Raw genomic sequence first — 26,803 nt, 5'->3', positions numbered from 1 at the left:
TCAAGTGTCCTTAGGCCTACTGTGTCAGACCATCTGATTTCTAGCTTCTCAAACTTTATGCATTCTTCTTTCCAATTCACTTTGTCCTTATGGGTTTTTTTAAAGGACAGTTTGTACAATGGCAAAGCTATATAGGAAAGCATGCATTCCATTAGCCATCACCAACCAAAGGCTCTATTTGTAAGCATAAATAAATGTAACTATTAATTAGTAAAGAAAATTCAAGAAGGGACTTGGTACAGTGAACACGTATTATGTGCTGCAAGGGTATAAAATAAATAGATAGCATATCAGACCAGAGAACAGACATACAGTGATTATATGATTGGATGTACTGCTTGACATTTTTTCATTCTTCCTGACCTGAAGGCTTTATCTCTGTAATACTATGTGACTAAGCAAAGGAATAAAATAGGAGAGGGAGGTGCTGGTGAAGAATGAAAGTATTTCTTCTCAAAAGAAGCATCTATTTATTGGAAAATTTGTGGACAAATGAAAAACTCTACAGTGGAGCAAATTAAGGAATGAAATTATATTCTCACCCAAACAATCAGACCTTCTAAACTGCTCAGGTGATGAGAAGTTACTTATACTCTCTTCAGTATTGCTTCTGAATTCTGTATAAAAGTCCGTAACTGAAGAGCTCAGGACAGAACTGGGAGTATCATGTAGCAAACTTTGTCCTATAGAAAACAAATCCAAACAAAATAATAAACTTTGAATAGATGACAAAATTGAAATCCTCAAATTTGTAGGAATATTCATACAGATGCTCTGCATGCAAAATTGATTCCACATACAACAGAAAGGTATATTACAGAACATTTTAATATGAATCTTAGAAAATAATTGTCATAAATGTTGAAAAATGCACTATTATGTTCCCATTGTTTTTCAGTTTTAGTGTCATAACTTAACTCCTTTCTTTGGTTCACTTGTGATTCTTGGCTCAAAAATTCAGGTTCTAAAGTCCAGGTGTAAGGTTACATGACTGTAATTTTAGCTACAAAGAAGGCATAATTAGAAGGATCACAGTCTGAAGCCAGGCCAGGCAAAAAAGAGACATTATATCTGAAAAATTAAGCTAAAGCAAAAGGGGCTTAAAGACATTGCTTAAGTGGTAGAGTGCTTGCCTGACAAGCATGACGCTCTGAGTTTAATCCACAGTACAATAAAATAAAATAAATAAGATGACTAAAATTTAAAAAAAATTTAAAATATTTAAAAATTGTAAATAAAAATAAAAGGCCAAGTCCAGTGGCTCATGGCTTTAATCCTAGCAACTCTCTGTAGGCTGAGATTTGAAGATTGTGGTTCAAAGCCAGCCCACGCAGGAAAGTATATGAGATGCATATCTCTGATTAACAAGAAATTAACTTTAAGTGAAACTGAGGTTCAAATGGTAAAGCTCTAGCTTTGAGTAGTAAAGTTTAAGGACAGTACCTAGACCCTAAGTCCAAGCCCCAAGTAAATAAGTAAATAAATAAACTTTTTTTTTTGTCTGTCCTGGGGCTTGAACTCTGGGCCTGAACACTGCCCCTCAGCTCTTCAGCTCAAGGCTAGCACTCTACCACTTGAGTCACTCACTGCACCACTTCTGGTTTTCGGAGTGTATTACTGGATATAACAGTCTCACAGACTTTCCTGCCTAGGCTGGCTTTGAACTGTGGTCCTCAGATCTCAGCCTCCTAAGTAGGATTACAGGTGTGAGCCACTGCACCTGGCTAAACAGACATATTCTAAACATAATTCTTTAGCAAATGAGAGAAAAGGTAAGTCTAATTATTATGGCTATCTAAAAAACAATCAGCTAGCCAGGCACCGGTGAACTCATGCCTGTAATCCTAGCTGTTCAACCACCAAAAAACCAGAAGTGCATGTGGCACAAGTGGTAGAGCGCTTGTCTTGAGCTGAAGAGTTGAGGGACAGTGCCCAGACCCAGAGTTCAAGCCTGATGACCTACCAAAAAAAAGAAAAAAAAAGAAAAAGAAAAAAAAGAAAATGCGCCTACATGTTGACCAACAGAACCAAAGAATTGAACAAACAGCCCAGAAATAACTCTTTTTGAACATAGACTCCATGAAGCCAACAGATATAAAATTCATTTAAGATCTAGACAGAACTTTCTAATCCATAATGAGGATAAAAAATAGTACTGGGGCTGAGAAGGTGGCTCAGTGGTAGAGTGCTTGCCTAGCATGCATGAGGACCTGGGTTCGATTTCCACATACACAGAAAAAGCCAGAAGTGATGCTTGGCTCAGGTGCTAAAGCACTAGCCTTGAGCAAGAAGAAGCTCAGAGACAGTACCCAGGCCCTGAGTTCAAGTCCCAGGACTGGCAAAAAAAAATAGTACTAACAGCTAAGGAAAACCAAAAGATTTAGTAAGAAAAAGGTAACTGCACAATTCAGGAGCCAGTGGCTCCTGCCTGTAACTCTGTCTACTTAGGAGGCTGAAACTGGAAAGATGGAGGTTGAGAGGCCAGTCAAGGCAGAAAAATTTGTGAAATTTGTGCTACCAATAGCTGGTAGCACAGGCTTATAGAAAGCTGAGATGTAGAAGAACCTGGGTGGAAAAAGTCTACAAGACTCTATCTCAGTGGGTAAAGCTGGGCATGCATAGTGCGTGCCTATTGGCCAAGCTGTTAAAGGAAGCCTAAAATTGGCAGACTGAGGTCCAAGTATGCACCTGGCTTGGAAGTAAGACTGTATCTTAAAAACTGGTGCAAAAAATAGTATCAGGTACCTGCCTAACAAATACAAGGCCCTCAGTACTGTCCCTTAAAAGAAGGGGAAAAGGGGGTTGGGAAGGTGGCTCAGTGGTAGAATGCTTGCCTTGCATGCATGAGGCCCTGGGTTCAATTCCTCAGCACCACATAAGCAGAAAAGGCCAGCAGTAGTGTTGTGGCTCACGTGGTAGAGCCTTGAGCTGAAGAGCTCAGGGGCAGTTCCCAGGCCCAGAGTTCAGGCCCCACAACTGACCAAAAAAATAAGGGGGGGGGGGGAAGGGAAAGGTAGTATTCTGTCTTTCCTTACATTTCTCAAAATTTCATGAATACCACACGTAACAGAACTATTCCAGGACTCAAGCTCAGAAATAAGGAAAACCCTGCATTCATCACCTGGACAGATGTATTAAAAAATAATGATTCATGCTGTATCAGTGGCTATTTCTTACTAGTGAGAAATATAAATACATTAACAATTATATTTTTAATTAAATTATTCTTTATATATTTTAAAAGCTAAATATCTCTAAGAGGCTTAAAACAAAAACTGTAATCTCTTATTTCACACCTCCACATAATTTCCAACTCTAGCGACAACTCCTTTTAACTCTACTGCTTCTTTTGATGCCATAAAACTCATTCCTTTAAAGGGTACAGTTCATAGGCTTCTGTATATAATCAGAGTTGCACCATCATTGCCAATATTTTATTATCTTTTCTTCAATGTTTGTTCAATTTTCTAAAACATTTCCTTAAATTTATCATCTAATTCTACAGAATGTTTCAATTTTTATACCAAAAATTCATTTTCTCTGCTTAATTTACAGTAGTCTGCACTTGTTTTATGTAAACGTTTTTCATAATTGAGTATACTGACACTATGTTTTTTGTTGATTTGTTTTCCTTTGTCTTGAGATAGGGTACCATGTAGCCCAGGCTGTCCTTAAACTTACAATTCTTCTGCCTCATTTCCCAAATACTTTGATTATAGGCATATGCCACCATACCCAGCTCAAAACGATGATTTTAAAAAGAGATTGCCCTTTGTTGTCTGTATGCTTCTAGTTTCTTTTTGTTATCTATCTGTTCATTTAGATGTTTTCTTCAAATACCAATAATTTTTGCATGTTCAAGAATGAAGCAGTTAGAAATTCTTATCTACAATCCTAACTACTTGAGGCTGAAACCTAAAGGATCACAGGATTTGAAATCAGTCTGAACACAAATCTTCAATTAACCAGCAGAAATGCCAGAATGGAGATGTGGCACAAGTAATACTGTGCCAGCTATGAGTAAAAAAGCCAAATGAGAGCTCTAGACCCTGAGTTCAAGTGCAGGTACCAACACACAATACCAATAAAAGAATAAGGCACTAAAATGACATTCTGAACAGAACTATAACACTGTAGGCTCTTACTGAGGGTATTTAGACAAGAACCAGATCACAATTCATAAAATATAGGTCTCCTGGGCAGAAGCTTTCAGAAGACAAATCCTCCAATGTCCTACCTAGGGTATATGTGCCTGAGTGGGAGTAGACAGCAGGGGTTTTACCAGTAGGTATACAGACCTATTCCTGTCCCCCTTGCTTCCCTGCCACTGCTAGATTTCAGTTTAAAACCCCTGCCCCGAGTAGTACTTAGCATGTGAGATCAGTCTTTCCATTTTCTTGTCTCTAGACTGCAAGGATGGGTAGAAGAGCAGTTGTCTCGTCACAAGTGTGGATTGAAACACCTAATTGCCACTTTAAAAATTTTCCAAAATAGGGGCTGGGAAGGTGGCTCAGTGGTAGAGCACTTGCCTGGCATGCATGAGGCCCTGGGTTCGATTCCTCAGCACCACATAAGCAAAAAGAAAAAAGCCAGAAGTGGCACTGTGGCTCAAGTGGTAGAGCGCTAGTCTTGAGCTGAAGAGCTGAGGGACAGCGCCCAGGCTCAGAGTTCAGGACCCACGACTGGACCAAAAAAAAAAAAAAAAAAAGAAATCTTCTAAAATAGGGCTGGGAAGGTGGCTCAATGGCGGAGTGCTTGCTTTGCATGCATGAAGCCCTGAGTTGGATTCCTCAGCACTATATAAGCAGAAAAGGCCAGAAGTGGTACTGTAGCTCAAGAGCTAGAGCACTAGCCTTGAGCTGCCAAGGCCCAGAGTTCAGGCTCCCAAACCTCTATTTTCAACAAAATCAACACCTATTCCTTTAGGGATATGTGATGCCTCCAATTCCTAAACCTACAGCCTGAAGTCAATTTACTTCTCAGTCTGTCTCTACTCTAAGAACCTGGTTTTCAGCACTTTTTTTCTTTCTATCCTAGGAGTTGAACTCAGGGCTGGGTGCTGTCCCTGAGGCTAGTGCTCTACCATTTTGAGCCAAGGTTCCACATCTGGTTTTCTGGTGATTAATTGGAGATAAGAGCCTCACAGACTTTCCTGCCTGGGTTGGCTTCAAACCTTGATCTGCAGCTCTCAGCTTCCTGAACAGTTAGGATTACAGGCATAAGCCACTAGTGCCCAGCTTCAGTATTTTTTCTAAAGATCTTTAAGTCAATTATAATTCTTTCATTTACCTTCCAGATTCTGACGTCTCTTTTCTGCCCAAAAGCTTCATGCCTTTACTATTCCTTTATGCTTTGTGAGATTTGTGGATTTCAGTAAGAAGCAAATGCATTATGTCCAGTCTTACAATAAATATGAAATCTTGAAATTATTTTTCTAAACGAACATGTTCGTGTAGACAGATGCCATTTTTCTTGGGGAGGAGCAGTTTTCATGGTTTTATCAGACACAGTTTTAGCAGACACCCGGAGCCATCAGTATTTCCAATGTAAGAAGGTGATAAAAAGAAAGGAGCCAACTTTTTCAAAGTGTGTGTGTGTGTGTGTGTGTGTGTGTGTGTGTGTGTGTGTGTGTGTGTGTGTGTGTGTGTGTGTGTGTGTGTGTGTGTGTGTGTGTGTGTGTGTGTGTGTGTGTGTGGTATTTGGACTTCAACTCAGGACCTCATGATCTCATGCTCTCATTTGACTTTTTCCACTCAAGGCTGGTGTTCTAAGTTTGTTAAACCTCTACTTCTGACTTTTGCTGATTAAGAGTTTTAGGATTTGTCTGCCTGAGTTGGTTTTTTTTTTTTTTTTGGGTCCGGTTGTGGGGCCTGAACTCTGGGCCTGGGCGCTGTCCCTCAGCTCTTCAGCTCAAGGTTTAGTGCTCTACCACTTGAGCCACAGCACCACTTCTGGCTTTTTTTTTCTTTGCTTATGTGGTGCTGAGGAATCGAACCCAGGGCCTCATGCATGCAAGGCAAGCGCTCTACCACTGAGCCACTTTCCCAGCCCCCTGAGTTGGTTTTGAACCATAGTCATCAGATCTCAGCCTCCTGAGTTACCAGGATTTCAGGTGTGAGCCACTGATGTCTGTCTTCTCTACTCTTGATCTACTCATCACTTTGATCTCATCTTCCATGCTTTCAATAATTCCTTTATACTTCTAGTATACTAATAGCATCCTTTCTTGTTTTAAAAATAAATTTAATTGGGCTGGGAAGGTGGCTCAGTGGTAGAGCGCTTGCCTTGCATGCATGAGGCCCTGGGTTCAGTTCCTCAGCATCACATAAGCAAAAAAGAAAAAAGCCGGAAGTGGCGCTGTGGTTCAAGTGGTAGAGCGCTAGCCTTGAGCTGAAGAGCTGAGGGACAGTGCCCAGGCCCAGAGTTCAGGCCCCACGACTGGACCCCAAAAATAAATAAATAAATAAATAAATTTAATTGTACCAATATGTATATTGGTCACAAATTTTTACCTCCATCTCTCCATGTCCTTGTTTGACATTGCTTGGGACCTCAAAAGACATATATAACTTTACCACCCCCCAAAATAAATATCAATACTTGGGCATGGAGTACCAGGCTTCCCGCTGATTACCTACTTTTGTCCTGTAATCACATTCTTGTTATTTTCTCAACTGCCCAGTCACACTGGCCTTCTTTTAATTCATTGAACATATAAGATTGGTTCCATGGTAATTCTGTGTGTGTGTGTGCATGTGTCATAATGAAGTTTAAACCCAGAGCCTTACACCTTTTCAAGGCAGGCATTCTACTATTTGAACCATATCCCCTGTCCTTTCTGCTTTATTTCTGAGACAGGGTTTCTCATTTATGCCCAATTTAGCCTGGACCTCTCATTTAGCCTGGACCTTGATCCTATTTTCCTGTGTAATTGGGATAGATAACAGGGATCTAGGCCATGCCTAGTTGTTTTATTGGATGAAGTGGACTCTTGCAAACTTTTTGCCTGGGCTTCCCTTGAACGACGATTCTCTTGATCCCCACTCTCCTGAGTAGCTTGGATTACAGGTGTGATCAAACACAGCCAGATCCCATGGTAAGGTCTTTATTTGTCTCCTTGTATAGTTCATTTCTAGTCACTTTTGAATTTCAGTTCATTTGATAATCCCTCATGGAAGCATTTCCTAATCTAAATTCAATTAATTAAACTGAACTGTCTCTCTTTTGTAATATTTATTAAAATTATAATTTCATATTTACTGATGTGTACTTATAAACTCTGAAAATGAGGTCTAGAGTACTCTATATCAGAAGGACTCAAGTTAGACTAGAGGGAGACACTTCTTCATTGAAATAAGAACACATGTATGGTGTATATGTGTACACCGTTATATGTTATAGACTGTGATAGACAGTTTGCTCCAGGAAAGTTAGAATGAACTTGTGACTTTAAATGAGCATCATTATTTCACAATACTGTGAAATTTGGGAAATTATGTAATCAATCACAACTAAAAAAAAAAGGAACCTCGGGGAAGGTAGGGAGGGAAGGGATAATAGGGGGAAAACAATGGAGGGGGTAACAATGCTCAATAGGAAGTGTACTCATTACCTTGCTCATTTAACTGTAACCCTCTGTATAGTATCTTTACAATAAAAATTTTAAAAAAAGAAAAAAGAAGAGACACAATGGTTGCTTATTTTTGAAGGAAAGGCAGAAAAGCTGAGGAAGTTGAATATGATAGTCTTACCTGACACTAGATCACTATTTGATGAACTACTGTCAACCTGGAAGTCATCAGTCACTGATTCCTATGTGAAATAAGAATTAAAGATACAAAACAAATGATGAGATTGGATATTTTCATATCATATTGATTTGGTTTTTCTGAAAATAAAAAACTGATGTTTACTTTGTATATCAGTTTCATAATTATGATATTTTTTTCAACTTATTTGTCAGAAATGTAATTTATTTAATATTGAATCCAAAATATTCTAATACTATGAACATATCTAGGGAATTGACCATATAATCAAGACACTACTATAAAACAAAATAGTAAATAAAAGATAAAGGTGAACATTTTTCTAAGAAAGATCAGTTTTTGTCCTCTAAATATAAGTGCAATTAAATAAAAATAAAAGAAAAAATTGATAGATAAATCTAAAATACTAAAATTCAGGACAAAAAATTGAAATTATTTGTAAAACTATCTTTAATATATCAGATATATTACAATCTGTAATCCTAGCTACTCAGGAGGTTGAGATCCAAGGTTCGAGGTTCAAAGCCAGCCTGGGCAGGAAAGTCCATGAAATTCTTATCTCCAATAAACCACCAGAAAACTGGAAGTGGCACTGTGGCTCAAATGGTAGAGCACTAGCCTTGAGCTGAAGAGCTCAGGTGCAGTGCCCTGGCCCAGAGTTCAAGCTCCGTGACTAACCAAAAAAAAAAAAAGATATATTACACTAAAAAATACAAATGACAGTAAGGAAAGAAGTACAAACTATATTAACATTCAAAAAATGCAAAATAAGCTGGGTGCCAATGGCTCATACCTGTAGCCCTAGCTACTCAGGAGGCTGAGAGCTGAGGACCACAGTTCAAAGCCAGCCCAGGCAGGAAAGTTCGTGAGACTCTTATCTCCAATTAACCACCAGAAAGCCAGAAGTCGTGCTGTGGCTCAAGTGGTAGAGCACTAGCTTTAAGCTGAAGAGCTGAGGGAAAGTGCCCAGGCCTAGAGTTGAAGCCCCATGACTGACAAAGAAAAAGAAAAAGAAAAAAGAAATGCAAAATAAACATGATACATGTAAAGCCAGACCAGACAGGAAAATCTGTGAGGCTATTATCTCCAGTTAAACACAAAAAAAGAGGCAGAAAAAAAAAAAAAAGAGGCAGAAGTGGAACTATGGCTCAAGTGGTAAAATGCTAGCCTTGAGCACAAAAGCTCAGGGTCAGCTGTGTTTAAGTCCCAGAACTGGCACTAAAAAAAAAAAATCTGAAAAGAGAAAGTAAGTTACACACAACAGCAAGCCCATCAGAACAACAAATTTCTCAACACAAGCTCTAAATGCAAAAATAGAGAGACAGCATGGAAAGACATAATCCAAGCCCTGAAAGATATAACAATTGTCAACCTAAATTAGTATACTAAATAAAGCTGTCCTTCATAACTGAAAGAGAAAGAAATTCCACAATAAACAAAAACTAAAGGAATCATGACTACTGAACCAGCAATATAAAAGACAGTAAAAGGAATCCTAGCCACAAAAGAAGACAATTAAAAACAGGAAATATATTGGGTGGCCAGTGGCTCATGCCTGCAGTCCTAGCTACTTACGAGGCTGAGATCTGAGGATTATGGTTCAAAGCCAGCCCAGACAGAAATGTCCATGAGACTCATCTCCAATTAACCACCAGAAAACCAGAAGTGATGGCATGGGTCAAGTGGTAGAGTGCTCGCCTTGAGCTGAAATGCTCAGTAACAGCTACCAGGCCCAGAGTTCAAGCCCCACAACAACGACAACAACAACAACAACAAAACTAAACCAAGAATGTAGGAAACAATAAATCCCAGTCAATGAAATTACCAAAGGAATAGGACAGAAGCAACCATCCTAAAAACAACAAAATTTAAGGAAATATAACATACTTTTCAATATTACTATTGAATAATAATGGTCTTAACTCTCCAATCAGAAAACAGAATGGTAACTTGAATTAAAAATCAAGATCCAGGGCTGGGAAGGTGGTTCAGTGGTAGAGTGCTTGCCTTGCATGCATGAGGCCCTGGGTTTGATTTCTCAGCACTACATAAGCAGAAAAAAATGGAAGTAGCACTGTGGCTCAAGTGTAGAGCACTAGTCTCGAGCTGAAGAGCTGAGGGACAGAGCCCAGGCCCAGAGTTCAAGCCCCATGACCGACCAAAAAAAAAAAAAAAATGAAGATCCAACCACCTGCTGTAGGCAAGAAACACAAAGACAAAGATAAATACCGGTCTAAGTGAGAGGATAGAAAAAAATCGTACCAAATAGTGAACCCTAAAATGACATTAGTAGAAAATAATTGGTTTTTCTCTCTTTTTGTGGGTGTGTTTGTCCAGATTTTTGTTATTTGTGGCCTGGCTCAAGTGGTACAGCACCAGTCAAACAAGCTCAAGGCAATGAGTACTGGTAAAAGAATCCACTCCAGTACTGACAAAAAAAAAAATCTGTACATTTTCTCTGTTTTGTTTTGTTTTTTGTTTTTTTTTTTGTCAGTCGTGGGGCTTGAATTCTGGGCTTGGGCACTGTCCCTCAGCTCTTCTGCCCAAGGCTAGCGCTCTACTGCTTGAGCCACAGCACCACTTCCAATCTGTATGTTTTCTATGTACCAATAATGAACAGGCTGAAAAATAAAATCAGAATAACAATTCCATTGATATAAGATTGAAAACAATAAAGCACATAAGTATTAATCAAGGAAGTAAATGATTTCTATAAAACATAAAACCTTTAAGAAATGGTAGAAGACACAAGATGGATTGGCAGAATATTATGAAAATGGCTATACTGGGCTGGGAAGGTGGCTCAGTGGTAGAGCGCTTGCCTTGCATGCCAGAGGCCCTGGATTCAATTCCTTAGCACCACATAAGCAAAAAGAAAAAAGCCGGAAGTGGCGCTGTGGCTCAAGTGGTAGAGCACTAGCCTTGAGCTGAAGAGCTGAGGGACAATGCCCAGGCCCAGAGTTCAGGCCCCATGACTGGACCCCCCCCCCCAAAAAAAAAAAAGAAAATGGCTATACTGCCAAAAACAACCTACAGAATCAAAGCAACACTCATCAATGTGTCAATATCAGTTTTTACAGAAATAGAAAAATCTCAATCTAAAATTCCGTATGTAAACAAAACAGACTCCAAATAGCAAAAGCAATTCTGAGTAAAACCAGCAATCTGGTCTTCAAATTATACTACATAGCCATAGTAACAAAAATAGCATGACACCAAAACAGACCTCAAGTTCAATGGAATAGAAGACCTAGAAATAAAGGCACAAAACTACAGTCATATAATTTGACAAAGGAGCCAAAAATACACACTAGAAAGACAGCCTTTTTCAACAAATGATGGTGACAAAACTGGTTACTTGTAAGAGTCAGCAACTTGGCCCTATCACCTACCCTGTACAAAGATCAATTACCAGTGTCTTAACGTATTAAAAGTAAACTCTGAAACTTTAAATCTACTATAGGAAAACTATGGAAGTTTTACATATAGGTACTTACTACTAAATACCACTCTGATTGCCTGGTAAATGAGAACAAGCATTGACAAATGAGAAATCAAATTTAAAATATTCTTGGATGGATGCTGGTGACTCACACCTGGAATCCTAGCCACTCAGGAGGCTGAGCTGAAGTTCAAAACCAGCCAGAGCATGAAAGTTTGTGAGACTTGTATCTCCAGTTTACCACCAAGGAGCCAAAAGGGGAGCTGTGACTCAAGTGGTAGAACATCACCCTTGAGCAAAAAGGGAAGGGACAGTGCCCAGGCACTGAACTCAAGCCGCAGTAGCACTGACACAAAAAAATTAGATAAAAATAAAAAGAGTCTACACAGAAAAAGAAACAATTATCAAAATTGAGAGACAATCCATGGGAATTGGGAGAAAATGTTCAACAGCTATTCAACAGATAAAGGATTAATTTACAGACCACACAAAGAATTCAAAAAATTAAACAGCAAAAGAACAAGGGATTTAATTAATAAATTAGCAAGCAAATTGAATACAGAAGAAATAAAAATGGATGACAGATAACATGAAGAAATATTGTACATCATCCTTAAACATAAAGATGAAAATTAAAACTATACTGAGATTCTCTCTTATTCCAATCAGAATGGCAATCATCAAGACAGTAGACAAGTTCTGGTGAGGATTTGAGGGGAAAAGGAGCCCCCCATGTAGTATCAGTAAGAATGTAAACTAATTCAGCCACCATGGAAATAAGAATGGAGGTTTCTCAAAAAAGTTAAAACAGATCTACCATATGACTCTATCAAACTTCTACTGGGCTATACAGTGTTTATTGCAGTACTGTTCACAACAGCCAAACTGTAGAGATTGCATAAGTACCAAATAACAGATAAGTGGATAAGAAATATGTACATATATAGTATGGAATAATACCTAGCTAAGAGAGAAAAGTGAAACCACATCATTTGAGGAAAAAAAAGAGAAATAGAGGACATCATATTAAATGAGATAATGCTCAATAAGTCAAATATTGAGCATTTTTGCTCATTTCTGGAAGTTGGATCTAAAAGACATACAAATTCATGGCCATGTAAATCTACTTCATACATACATATACATATAGGTGTACACATAGAACATGATTCTATTTATGAGGCTGTTTGGGCTCAAAATTTATGGGGGGTGAAGATAATGAAGAAGGGAAAAACATGGACAATGAATAATTTTAAAATAATTGCAACCATGTATGTAGATTGCAAACATAAAATAATCTTAAAAACTAATACAGAAGAATAGAAAACAGCTTGTAAATGTTTTCCATTTTACAAAGGAAAATGAGCAAAAAACATACAAAAATGTGAAGAAAAATTTCAACTTTATTTTTAATAGTATAAGAGAAAACATTACCATATATTATTAAGGCCAAAGCCTTTTTTGTTGTTGTTGTTCATGAGGCGTGAACTCTGGGCCTAGGCACTGTCCCTGAGCTCTTCAGCTCAAGGCAAGTGCTCTACCACCTGAGCCAAAGCACCACTTTTGGTTTTTCAGGTGGTTAACTGGAGATAAGAGTCTCACAGACTTTCCTGTTCAGGCTGGCATTGATCCAAGATCCTCAGATCTCAGCCTCCTGAGTAGCTACAACTACAAGGCATGAGCCACTGGCTCCCAGTTGAGGTCAAAACCTTTTCTTTTTTTTTAATTTTTTTTTTTGGTCTGGTCGTGGGGCCTTAACTCTGGGCTGGGTGCTGTCCCTCAGCTCTTCAGCTCAAGGCTAACGCTCTACCACTTGAGCCACAGCGCCACTTCCGGCTTTTTTCTTTTTTGCTTATGTGGTGCTGAGGAATTGAGCCACCTTCCCAGCCCCTTTTAAATTATTTTATGTTGAAACTGTCATTCCTTAATAACACTGTAGAGAAATATAAGCCAAATTGAGAATTTGATTGTCAAGCTTAATATTAACGTCAGATGAATCAGTTTTTAAATCCTAGTTTCCCCAAATTACTGCTCAACAGCTTTAAAATATTGTAGAAGATCCCTATGAAATACAATACACTGAGGATATATCTTAATTCTTCATTGTTAGTGCAAGCGTGCAATCCCAGCACTCGTGAAGCAGGGAAATGTAGCCTGAGCTACATAGTGAGGCCCTATGCGAAAGAAAGAAAGGAAAAAAAAGAAAGAAAGAGAGGGAGGAAGGGAGAGGAAGAAAGAAAAAGGAAAGAGGGAGAGAGAGAAAGTAGAAAGAGAGGAAGGAAGGAAGGATAAAGGGAGGAAGGAGAAAGAAAGAGGAAGAAAGGAAGGAGAAAGGAAGGAGAAACAACAAAAGAAAAGGTGGAAGGAGGGAGGGAGAGAAGGAGAAAGGGAAGGAGAGAGGGAGGGAGGGAGAAAGGGATGGAGAGAGGGAGGGAGGGAGAAAGAGAAAGAAAGAGGGAGGGACAAAGAGAGAGAGGGAGGGAGGAGAGGGAAGGAAGGAAGATAAGTTTCTTTCTAATAAAAGTAGTAGATTCCTCTGTAACACAGCATGTTTCTAGTTGTTAATGGAAATCAAATGGAAAATGTGAAAATGAGCCAGTTGCTAGTGGCTCAAGCCTGTAACCCTGAATACTCAGGAGTATTCTAGATCATGGCATTTCAAAGCCAATATGGGCAGAAAAGTTCAAGAGACTCTATCTCCAACTAACAAGCAAAAAGCTGGGCTGGAGGTATTGCTTAAGTGGTAGAGTGCAAGTTAGGCATGCACAAGGCCCTGAGGTCAAACTCCAGTACCAGTGCAAAAAAAAAAAAAGTTGAAGTGCTACCAGAATATAAACAAGATAAATAAGGTTTTCATAGCTAAAATTAATGACACACAGCTCCAATATTTGTTAGAGACACATAGATGCATGGCTATGAACCTTTCTGAGTCAGGAACTTAAGACCCTAAAGACACAAGTGTTTACAAAAATACTAGACATCTATGTAATTGCTGTGGAAGAAAGACTATTTTATTCTTAATCAGCTACTGCAAGTCTGTTTCCTAAGTCTATCCAGAGACTACAGGAGACACATACATACACTGAGTGGCAGGATCATCTCATTTGGGGTCTCTTCTCTCATGCTATTTTCTTTTCGAGTATCTTCTCTTGTAGCTTGTAACTGAGCACTAACAAACAAACAACACAATTAATTTGCACCATCTGAGCCTGACTCTCCATATAAGTGTGTGGGCTCTAAAGAGTTCTTTAGGGGCATCCTCAAGAAAGTGATGATTTGCATCAATACCCAAATGGTGATAAGTTTTATCTCACTTTTAATAACCTTCTCCCTTTTTTTTTTTTTTTTTTTGGTTGTTGTTGTTGGTGGTGGTGGTCGGGCTTTAACTCAGGGGCTGGGCACTGTCCCTGAGCTTTTGTGTTCAAGACTAATACTTTTTCACTTTGAGCCACAGCTCTACTTTTTTTTTTTTTTTTTGCCAGTCATGGGGCTTGAACTGGGCCTGAGCGCTGTCCCTCCGCTTTTCAGTTCAGAGCTAGCTAGCACTCTATCACTTGAGCCACAGTGCCACTTACGGTTTTCTGATGGTTAATTGGAGATGAGTCTCACGGACTTTCCTGCCTGGGCCAGCTTTGAACCGCGGTCCTCAGATTTAAGCCTCCTGATTAGCTAGAATTACAGACATGAGCCATCAGTGTCAGCCGTCTTTTCTTTCTTTCTTTCGAAAACCAAATTTGAGCTGAGCACTGGTGTCTCACGCTATTTAGGAAGAAGATCTGAGGATGGAAGCCAGCTCCAGCAGGAAAGTCCATGAGACTTATCTCCAATTAACCAGCCAAAAGCCAGAAGTAGAGGGGTGGTTGGAGCTGAACATGTTAAGGGACAGCTCCCAAGGCCCCGAGTTCAAGCTCCAGTACCTACACAAAATAACAGAAAACTAAATTTGTCTAAAGTCAGTTTTCTGGATCTTGGTTAGGAAAAAAGAGAAATCGAGAGTAATCCATTTTCTTCGTGCACACATAGCAGAACAGGAGAGTTGACGTTTTCTAAGAAGCCGGGTAGCTCAGAGCCCGGAGTCCAGGCACGCACCTTGGCCCCGCAGAGCCACCACCTCCGCCTAGCCTGCTCTGTTCCTCTTTCTCGGCAATCTTTGGCAAACCATTCTCTTTGACTTTGTCTTCCAAGCCTGCAAGGAAGTGGGGGGGGGGGGGGGGGGGAGAAGGGGGACGGGCAGCAGTGTCAGAGCAAATGACAGGGAATGGTGGGGTGGCTTGCCCCTAGGCCAGGCCCGGCCCACCCTCGTGTCACCCGGCCATGCCGCCCCTCCCGGGGCGCCTGCGCATCAGTCCTCAGTCAACCGGGCATCGCTTACAGCGCAGGCCCCGCCTTGGGCCTGGTGGGGCTTCGGTGGTCTTGACGGGGAGGCCTTGGTCTAGCGCCGGGGTGAGGTTGAGCCTCTGGCCCACCCGCTTCTTGCGTGTGTAGACGCGGAGTGGCCACAGGGCCATCCTCCTCCCTTCGCGGCCCTCCGGGGGGGCCTTTCGGGTCACCTTCCTGAGGAGCTGCCCAGTGAGGCCTGGGCGCGGCCTACGCCACAGCCTGAGGAGACAAAGGGACAAAAGAGCCCAGGGCGGCCCGAAGGGGAGGCCCGCCCGCTCCCGCCCTTTTATACCAGCTGGGTGGCGCAGTGGTTTCTGGGAAGGCAGCGGAACATGGCCCCGCCTCCTCCGGGGGCTCTCGCGAGACTCACGTGCTTCCCTCAGGCCCAGCCACATCCAGGCTTGCTGGAAACCCAAAGCCCACGAAATGGAAGGCCTAGAATAGGCAACACACCTGCCACCCTGGGCCTCCTGGGCCTCCTGGGCCTCCATCGCTCTCCTTATCAGTTCCTCTGCGGAAGGCTTTAGTAATGGAGTTTTAGGTTCTCTGAGCACAGAGGCAAACTGGGGATCAACCTCAATGCAGGAAGGCCAAAGGGGAACGAATGCAGTTTAAGGCAACAAGTATATAGTTGAGAAGTCAACTTAATACCCGCTGCCTCCCCACTTCCTCTGAATCCGAGGGGTGGGCACTTCAGAGAGGAGCCAGGCCTTCCAAGATCCTGGGCTCCAAGAGATGCCACAAGGTGATAGGTGTGCCTGGATTCCCAGAGCCCAGGGGGTGGGGACTTGCTGATAGGTTACTGGACCTGCCAGTCCTGTGATTTGAACTGAGACTCTGGAGTTTTCCTGTGACCTTGCCCCCTGACCTTGACCTTATTAAGGCCCAGATGAGCTCAGGCATGGGGACACTATGCCTCATGTCTTGTGTCTCCTGGTTCTTCTCTGGTCACCATGGTGTCTCATGCCAGCTGTCCATTGGAGGTGATCTGATTTGTTGGTATTTTCTGCTTTTTCTTTCCTGTTCTTATGGCACAGGTTTCTAACAGTGTTAAGAGTATTCAAGGGGCTACAGGTCTTTGAGACAGGAGTCCACCTGTAGTCACTGGCTCTCCAATAAAGACTCCCAATTTGACTTCTCAAAATGTCGCTTCTCTGTTTCCTCGAGACTGAGTTCCTGTACAACATTCATTTTAAACACATAACAGTAACCATCTTTTTCTAAAGAAAAAAAAAATTAGCATTTCACACATTGAAAAGGACAGTCTTTAGAGATGAAATTACAGGAGCTTGCCAAGATTTTCCTGAGACTCCAGTATTACATGTGTATATAAGCGCCTACATATGCACAGTATTTCCATAGTAAAATGTACTTAATTTTTAAAAGCTTAAACTCAGCTCATGACAACAGACTTAATATATCATCAACCGTCAAAACCTAACTTTGTAAAGGAGAAAAGGGTAGGCCTCCTTGCCGATACTTTGTCTATATCTATCTACACTGGTAGATATGCCAGTGCTTTTGTCACAATCTAGCTGGTTAGGAGATATATATATATATATATATATATATATATATATATATATATATATATATTCTCTACTTAGCTAGAAATCCTGGTTAGACAAGAAGCCAATTGTTTAAGTTCTTGGTGGTGGATGTTTGCAAGCAACTGAAGTGAATGACACCAGTCAGCAGCAGGTGGCTGCCTCTAGAGTCACAGCTCTTGTGCATCACATTTGAGAGGTCTTTGACAACTGTGGCAGAAGCCCCAGGGATCCAGGGCTAGGATCCTGCCCAAAGCCAAAAGTGTTAAAGGTCTTAATCACCTAGGTCAGGACAATGGTGGGAGGTGGCTCTCCCACTGCTTAACCCCTGTTGTCACTCATTTCCTAAACTACTTCAGCCTCCTTTTTTACCTTGTTGGAGGCAAACCCAGTTTCTGCTGATGGGGCAATCCAGGATAATTGCACCCACCAGGAGGCCAGAGTCTGCCTCAGAGATTTCTGCAATACAAAGGATCCTGGCCTAGCTGGGCTCTTCTTGCTGAAAGGCCTCTGGACACCCACTGCTTCTTTCCTTTTTTTGTCGTGTTATCAGCTTGGCCCACAGTACTAAAGGTGAGAACCAAAAGTAGGCAAGACAGACAACTCGAGAGAGGTCTTTATTGGACCTGCTGTGGCAATGGAAGGGGGCGATAAGAGAGCAGGGTGTCTCCAGCCATGTTAGGAGAGATGGAGCAGTTTCCTCAGCTGCAAAACAAGGGGGCTAGAACATCTTTAATGATTTTTTTTCTTAAATTTATTTTTATTTTTTACTTTTAGTTGGTCATGGGGCTTGAACTCTGGGCCCAGGTGCTGTTGCTTAGCTTTTCAGCTCAAGCCTAGCACTCTACCACTTGAGCCACAGCGCCATTTCTGCCTTTTTCTGCTTATGTGGTGCTGAGGAATCAAACCCAGGGCCTCATGCATGTGAGACAAGCACTCTACCACTGAGCCACCTTCCCAGCCCTGAAGGATTTCTTTAAATGTGTTGTATATGTGTTGGTATTGGGACAAAATCAAGGCTTCACACTCTTACTTGGCTCTGGTTATCTAACAACTGAGCTACAACTCCACTTGGAGGTTTTTGCTGGCCATTTGGAGATAAGAGTCTCAGATTTCAGCCTACTGGGCTTAAGGGTATGAGTTATTAGTGCCTGGCTGAAGGACCCTTATGGCTAAAGAAAAAATATCAAAGTTTTCAAACCAGGTTTCAACTTTACGCAGTCATTCCCACAAATCTACACTTGATGATACTTCAGTGGATCTAATTCAGTACAGTAGGGCAGAGTTTTAGAGAACAAGATGATCAAAGAGCAGGTCAGCTTTCAGTTTGTTTTTATTTTCGATGTTTCTTCCGTTTCTGGGCCAAGTGCCTCTGGGATCCAGACCTTCCAAAAGTAAAAGTAATTTTCAGTTCTTGGTGGCAAGGGGAAGGGAAAGGACTAGAGTCACAAAAGGAAATCTATTTAAACTTCACCTAAAGCCAGTCTATAAAAGGAAATGTGGCCGGGTGCTGGTAGCTAATGAATGTAATCTTAGCTACTCAGGAGGCTGAGATCCGAGGATCATGGTTCAAAGCCAGTCCAGACAGAAAAGTCCATGAGACTCTTATTTCCAATAAACCACTAGAAAACTGGAAGTGGTGCTGTGGCTCAAGTGGTAGAGCACTAGCCTTGATCTAAAGAGCTGAGGGATAGCACCTAAGCCCAGTTCAAGCCCCATGACTGGAAAGAAAAAAAAAAAGGAAATGTGTGTCCCATGAGGTTGATGTCACTCCTGCCCATCTCCCAAACTTTAGAGTGGTGAAAACACCAGATATGAAGGATAAATCAAATGTCTTCCACTTCCTTCACTGGACTAATCCCACACCCAGACCCAGTACTCTAGTACCAGTGTCATAACTTAACACATTGTGGGTTAGAAAGGGCCAGAAGAGCTCCTGGTCCTTGTGTATGCAACTGGACAGACTGAACTTTATCTTGGAAACTGGGAAGTCATCAAAAGGAAATGACTTGCTTGGCTAAAATGTGCTGGTGAAATTTGAGGAAACTGAGGTAAGAACCTGAAGATAGCTTAACAAAGCACTGTAATTTCCAGACACAAGATGAAGGTAGCCAAGTGCCCATGGTCCTGTCCCATCTGCCTGGGAAGCTGAGATTGGGAGAATCATAAATTCTAGGCCAGCCTGGGTAGAAAAGTTTTCCAGATTCCATCTCAAGGGAACAAGAAGGTAGGTGTTGCTGTGTGCTAGTCATCCTAGCTCTAACGGGAAGCCTAAAATAGACAGATACGAGTCCAAGCACAGGCCTGGGGAGGAACTGAGATATTTTCTCAAAAAATAACTAGTGCACGATAGGACTAGAGGTATGGCTTCGCAGCGTGAGTGCCTGCCTAGCAATCATGAGGCTTAGTTCAAACCCAGTACTCACCTGCCTTTGCCTCACACTCCATGAGGGTGGCTCCAATAGCTGTGAGGAGAGGAGCAAATGATAGCAAGGATGTAAAGGGAGAATCTACAGACCTTAGAACCTAGTAGACTATGCAATTATGAGAAAGTCTACCCTTTAGTTTGCATAGGATTAGAAGACATGGAATAGTTTTCAAAGGCCATCATGACGGAATATTTGAATAGTTATTTGTTCCTTTGTGTATGTGTCTATGTGTGTGTGTGTGTGTGTGTGTGTGCGCACTAGGCTTGAAATCAAGGCCTAATCCTCTTACTTGGTGTTTTCCTCTTAAGGCTCTGCAATTTCAGCCATACCTCTACTTTCAACTTTTTGCTGGTTAATTGGAGAAGAGACTCTCATAGATTGGTTTGCTCAGACTGGCTCTAAATGTGATCCTCAGATCTCAAGTCTCCTGAGAAGCTAGGATTATAGACATGAGCCACCAGCACCCTGTTATGTGTTCTTTTGAAAGTATGAAAATGATCTAAATCCAGCACACATCTGGAGATGAAGAATTCCAGCAGAGGCCTATAAAAGGAGAGCCTTCCTGGGTACACCAGAAAATTTGGATTTATGGGGGAACATACAGAGAATGACAACAATGTAGAGTTGAGCTGGTGATATAGCTCAATACTCTGCTACTAAACATACCACAAAGGATGATTATCCAACATAGTTGTAGGATTATGTTGTATAAATAGGTAAAATAGCCATTATAAGCAACTTTGAGAAATGAAAATCCTTTATTTTTTACAAAAGTCTTCATAAATGCATTTTATATTTTACATGCACGCTATTATAACAAAGCAAATGAAAATATAATTAACAGTTAAGATACATCTAGGCATATGTAAAAAGTAATGTTTTAATCCCCTCAATTTTTTAAAAATTGAAAGTAGAAGCAATTCTTCAAAAATAGCCATTTTTTTTCCTCCATGCAATCAATCACTGTGATGATTTAACAAGGAAACTTAATCAATCAAGCGGATATTGAAATGCTGATGTTACTTCATGTAAACCCTTCTTGTTTGGGATCAGATTAAGAAAACCTTGTATTCCAAGTATTTATCTATTGCCTCTGTATTATAACCATTAAGAGTTCTCACGAAAGAGTATCTCATTTAGGGTCCTCTCTTGGATATGAATCCCATTCTTATTGTAGTTAAATGCAAATTCAGGCAGGCTATTGCAGCATACTTAAGAAAAAATTTAGACTAGCAGGATCCTTTGTACTTGCATTTAAATGCTTCCTTAAAATAAAAACTGGCAAGAAAATACAGCCAACAACTTTTACAGATTTTATACATGATTATTCATTTTTTCCTGAGATATTAAGCAAGTTTGTGAAGTAGCCTGTTTTCATGCAAAAATACATCTTTTCTCATTCTTTACATTCATTTTTGTAGTATTTTGTATCTTAAGGAATTATATCACATTTGTGCTGTGTACATTTGGAACATTGAGAACCATTCATTTTCTTCCCGTCCTCATCAAAATTAAAGATCACTGGTTCTTGGATGGGTTTTTACAATCAAATCAAGTGCTCATTTCAACTTGCTAAAACATTTCCTGATTTAAAAAAAATCCCATTTGGAACTCCTGTTTTTTTTTTTCTACCCTCTTCTCATGCTTGTAATTTTACCTAAATTTACAGTGGAAGTGATTTTTGTATGTGTGTGTGTGTGTGTGTGGTTCAAAGTTTGGTTTATCCTGGAATTTCTGAGTTTCAGTTCTAACACATGGCTTAGGCCTGATAATACACCTGGCTTGGAAGTGGCACTGTAGCTCATGTGGTAGAGCCCTAGTCTTGAGCTGAAGAGCTGAGGGACAGCGTTCAAGCCCAGAGTTCAAGCCCCACGACCAACAACAACAACAAAAATAAAGTAATACACCTGGCTAGAGTAATTTCTCCCAACCAGAGGGAAATATCAGTACTATATGAAGGTATTGTCCATGGCAAAAGGAAAAAAAAAACCCAAACAATATAGGTATATATCCTATTGTATACTGTACACAACAAGATTGTTTTGTATGAGAATTAATAACCCTTCAGGTTAAGAGACCAAACATTAGGGGCTGGGAAGGTGGCTCAGTGGTAGAGCGCTTGCCTTGCATGCCTGAGGCCCTGGGTTCGATTCCTCAGCACCACATAAGCAAAAAGAAAAATGCTGGAAGTGGCGCTGTGGCTCAAGTGGTAGAGCGCTAGCCTTGAGCTGAAGAGCTGAGGGACAGCGCCCAGGCCCAGAGTTCAGGCCCCACGACCGGACCCAAAAAAAAAAAAAAGACCAAACATTAAAAAATATATTTATGCTTAAGAAACTGATTCCTTGTAATACATCAACACTTAAACAGGATTTCATTCCCAATGTGACCATGACTCTTACATACAAATCCTTTCACTATATTGGTTAAAGAGGAATAGACACCCTCTCCCCACCTCCAAAAAAAAAAAAAAAAGCACAAAGGAACCTAAGACTAGGAAATCTGAAGCAACAGTATTTTCTCATTACTAATACGTATTGTTTAAATTTTCCTTTATTACAAAATTATATGGAGTTAGAGGAATAAATTGGACATGCAATGCATTTAGGGCTTATCATTTAATTTCTCCGCCCATTTGTTGGCTCCAAGGTGAAGCTTTCCATATAATTCTGGAAGTCCAGGGGAAATGTAAAGAATTCTCTGTCAGTACTGAAGATTAAATTCGAGGCTTTATGCTTATTAGTCAGGTATACTAGTGCTCCAGCTACATCTCTAGCCTTTTTGTTTTCTGGATAGTCTTTGAGATAGTCTTTTTTATTTTTACCCAGGCCAGTCTGGATCATGATCTTCCTATTCCATGCTTTATGCTGTTGCTGGGATGACAGGTACACCACTACACCCAGATTTTTCCTTCTTTTCTTTTTTTTGTCAGTCGTTGGGCTTGAACTCTGGAACTGGGTGCTGTCCTTCAGCTCTTCACCTCAAGGCCAGTGCTCTACCACTTGAGCCACAGCGCCACTTCTGAATTTTTCTATTTATGTAGTGCTGTGGAATCAAACCCAGGGCCTCATGCATGCAAGGCAAGCACTCTACCACTGAGCCACCATCCCAGCCAGCAGCTTTTCTTTTGACATGGGGTTGCATGATGTTTTCAGTCAGGTTGGTCCCAAAATGTGATTCTCCTCACCACTGCCCTGCAAGTAGCTAGGATGTCCAGGTGAGACAAAGTCTTTTTGAGTGACAAAAAGAAGAAACTTGAAGTTGTCCATAGTTACTCATTTCTAAGTGCTATCTAAACAGAATCCAAATAAGTTTAAAATAATTTGTTTATATTGTTCAACATTCTTTTGGAAACCAGGCACAGTGGTGCATACCAGAAATCACAACACTCAGGAGGCTGAGGCAGGCAGGAGGTTTGTGAACTGAAGGCCAGTCTTGGCCACATAGTGAGACTCTATCTCAAAACAAGGGTTGGGGATGTAGCTGAGTGACAGCATACCTGCTTAGCATGTGCAAGGCCCTGGATTTAATCCTCATGACTTAAAAAAAAAATACCAGTCATATTCTAAAATTACAGCCACAGATGGACTGTGGGGAGGTCGGGGGAGCTTCCTTTATTTATTTAGTTTTTTGAAATGTGAAGCTACTTGCCCTTCAAGTACTATGAATGACCCATTCAGGTATGCTGATGACTTTAATATAGATATTAAATGAAAAGCCAGAGCTATACAGATATGGCCTTGGACACTAAGTCAGAAAGACCTTTAACAATGTGTATAGGGCCAAGTGTGCTCTGGGGTAGAACATTTGCCTAACATGGGAAAGATCCTGTGTTCAATCTTCCAGCACCACAGAAAACAATTAATGCACACAGAATTAGCTCATTTACTAACTGTCAAATCTGCAAGTTCAACAGTGGGTCTTCAGATGCTATGCTCAAGTAATACGTTAAAAAAAAAAAAAAAAAAAAGAATAAATGCACCAAATGAAGTTGTGGTCCATTTTTTGCTGACTGAAATCACTGATAATAGCCCAAAGGATGGGGCAAATTTTTATGGACAGAATTCATTGAGAAACAGCTGGACCCAACTGTGTGTTCATGTGAATGGACACATGAATCACTCATGAATTGTTCATGTGCTCTCTCCTATCCCTACAGGAAAAAACAAACAAACAAACAAACACCAGTCTATGGATCATGCCTTCTTTGGATGCTTGGAACTGAACTGCTCTCCATGGAAACAGAGCTTCAGTTATATCAAATTCTTGGCACTCAGGTGTATGTGACCTTGGCACCTATAGTGCAAGGAATGAGTTTTTATTCTACAAATGGCATCAAGCCATTAGCAGGTATTTTTATACACTGGGATCTGTAAAGTTTTCTAGGGGCATGGTAAGAAAGTTCTCCAAAGTGATGTCTTTGGAAATAACATCTACTCTTCCCCACAGGCTCTCTCGATAATCTTATTGAAAGAAAGTGAAATGGTTCAGAATGACAGCTATATTGTTTTTTCCATGTTCAGCATGGACATATTGAAAATGGAAGAGGGAAAGACATTGGCAAAGAACATAGGTACGTTGATTGTTTACCACCCTGAGAAATTACGGAGTTTCTCCCTCTGGGCCTTCACTAAGATCCATTCACTGTACAGTCCAAGGACATCACTTAAAATTCATTATAGTAATAAATCCATGAACATAATCATCCTATCCTTAAATAGTTTTACATTACATTTTTATAGGTAGTTCTTGAACATTTCAGTGCACATAATAAATGAGAAAACTTACTAAAAGATCTTTGTAAGTTGTTATAGAAATAGAACATTTGCTTTTAAGAATATTTGAATTTAATGAATTCATTTTCCATGAATAAAAGGAAAAAATCAGAAGAAAAAAATCCTACATCAGTAGGATTGTTATAGTTAAGGAACCTGAAGCCATGTATGAAGCCATGTATAAAGCGAGTTATGTTTTGTTCTAGCATGATTTTGTATACCTAGTTTTCATTTTAACTCATTTAATTGTAATGTTGACATCAGTTATTGAATGAGGTAGTCCACAATTTGCCTATTTTTTCTCTATCTGGTTATTATTCCACAAATAATTAAGTACAATATATCAGTGATGGTTTTCTCCTTTATGTTTAATAGGAATTTGTGAACATCGAGAATATATTACTTTTAGTGGTACACAGTTCTTGATTTTTACATTGCCATTTGAGACCTTTTTAGCAGCGTGCTACAATATCATTTTAATAAAAAATAAAGTGTACTCAGTGATGATAGAGAAAATATTGTTAAAGATCTCTTGGGACAGAAAAGGCTCAGTCATAAAAATCAGGTGCTTATTCATTTTCAGCTGTATCATTTTGATTCATTACTTTCAAGGATTACTATAATATTGCTGCACAGTCCGTTATACTGAGAAGAACTTTCCTTGACCTTCACATGGGGATGGAATAAAGCTCTTCTATTTGTGTTTTGAAGTACTCTTTCAGTTCAGGTCTCTTAGCCTTTAGTGTTGGTGTCAGTAAGCCATTCTGAACTGAGAACATTTCACAATGGATGTAAATGGCTTTAACCTACAAAAAACCAAAATGCAGAAAACATCTTTTAACAGGAACAAAACACAGCATTCAATAGATACAAGGTAAGAGCATGTGTATTGTGTAAGAGAATGGAACACACCAGAAGAACAAAGACTCCTATAGGAACAGATACACAGGTCATGTTAAATCCACATTACGTTAGTAATACTTTAGCCCATTTGACATGCTCAAGGCCATCCAAGTATTTCTCTTCCTACTTATTCATTTAATAAGCCAATAAATGGAAACAAACTGTTCATTTACTCAGTGCCAAGCACTGAGATTACAAAAAGGAATCAGGAATAGCCCTGCCTTCAGGAAGAGCACAGAGAAACACTGGACAAGTATTAGCAAGCTGTATGAAGGACAAAGGGAATCAGTGGAGCTATTTGTGTGCCCAGGGAGAAGCAGTCGGAAAGACTTTCCCAACCAGGCAAGTGTTAAAAAAACAAAAACAAACAAACAAAAAACCAAAAAATGAGTAGCAGCGAGGTGCCAGTGGCTCACATCTATAAATTGCAGCTACTCAGGTGGCTGAGATCTAAGGATCATGGTTCAAAGACAGCCTGGGCAGGAAAGTCCATGAGACTCTTTATGTTCAATCAACCACCAAATAAAACCAGAAGTGGAGTTGTGGCTCAAGTGGTAGAGCGCTACCCTTGAGCAAAAGAAGCTTAGGGATAGTGCCCAGGCCCTGAGTTCAAGCTCCAGGACTGGCAAAAAAAAAAAAAGTAAATGTGTCAATCAGTGGTTGTTTCAAAACCACTGATGTTAGTTAACAAGCTAGTATCCTGTCTGGTGAATAAAGATGACCAGTAATTCTTTGTTAGAAAAGCTATCACATTCACTTGATTTTTCTTTTTGAATACTCGATATAAAATAAGGAACCCTAAGACAGCTATACTTGCAACTTCAACAATTAAAAAGCTTCTAAGAAAAACAGTCTAATAAATTCTAGCATTTTACTCATGTTTTATTTATTTATTTATTTTGGGTCCGGTCGTGGGGCCTGAACTCGGGGCCTGGGTGCTGTCCCTCAGCTCTTCAGCTCAAGGCTAGCGCTCTACCACTTGAGCCACAGTGCCACTTCCAGCATTTTTCTTTTTGCTTATGTGGTGCTGAGGAATCGAACCCAGGGCCTCATGCATGCAAGGCAAGCGCTCTACCACTGAGCCACCTTCCCAGACCTTTACCCATATTTATAATTAGAGAATGGAAACATTTTCAAAGGAGCTCAGATTTAATAAATCATATTCATTCGAAGACATGTTTATCCAAATAGGGGGTTGGAAGCATGGTTCAGTTGGTAGATCACTAGCCAATGAGCAAAAGCATCAGGTCCCGAGTTCAAGTACTAGTCTTGAATCAAAAAACCCACAAAAAACCCAAAACTTGTTGAAATGAAGGGTTGACTGTTGCCTTAGCAATAGCATCATAAGGGAAGTAGGAGTGTGGGATTCTGTGCTAGCACTACAGCCAGTGTTCTAGCTGCCAAAGTTTCCACACATCTTGGGAGAATTGCTACTTGGATACCTAATCTAAATACCTGGAATTCCGAGGCTCTTGGCTAAAGATGAGTCTGACAAAGCATTTCAAAATTAAGTTCTTATGAAAAAAATGTTTTGTTGGAAAACTCAATGTGAGGTACTTGG

General features: G+C 40.3%; 2 protein-coding genes across 2 annotated transcripts in view; both read right to left on the bottom strand.

The window, feature by feature from the left end:
• Meikin (meiotic kinetochore factor) overlaps positions 1-15,719 on the bottom strand; it is a 45,835-nt gene extending 30,116 nt beyond the window's left edge. The window contains 5 exon segments of the mRNA XM_042688838.1: positions 543-683; positions 7,752-7,812; positions 14,293-14,380; positions 15,301-15,376; positions 15,584-15,719. Coding sequence (XP_042544772.1) covers positions 543-683; positions 7,752-7,812; positions 14,293-14,380; positions 15,301-15,376; positions 15,584-15,719 — 502 coding nt within the window.
• Positions 15,720-24,719: 9,000 nt separating this feature from the next.
• Acsl6 (acyl-CoA synthetase long chain family member 6) overlaps positions 24,720-26,803 on the bottom strand; it is a 62,784-nt gene continuing 60,700 nt past the window's right edge. Inside the window, exon 21 of the mRNA XM_042688857.1 lies at positions 24,720-25,145. Coding sequence (XP_042544791.1) covers positions 25,008-25,145 — 138 coding nt within the window. The 3' untranslated portion in view covers positions 24,720-25,007. The remainder of the gene's footprint in view (positions 25,146-26,803) is intronic.

The sequence above is a fragment of the Dipodomys spectabilis genome, unplaced genomic scaffold, assembly GCF_019054845.1.
Source record: "Dipodomys spectabilis isolate Male_0828 unplaced genomic scaffold, ASM1905484v1 ptg000119l, whole genome shotgun sequence".
Taxonomy (NCBI): Eukaryota; Metazoa; Chordata; class Mammalia; order Rodentia; family Heteromyidae; genus Dipodomys; species Dipodomys spectabilis.
Note: the sequence above shows the minus strand (reverse complement) of the source record. Positions and strands in the feature narration are given on the sequence as shown.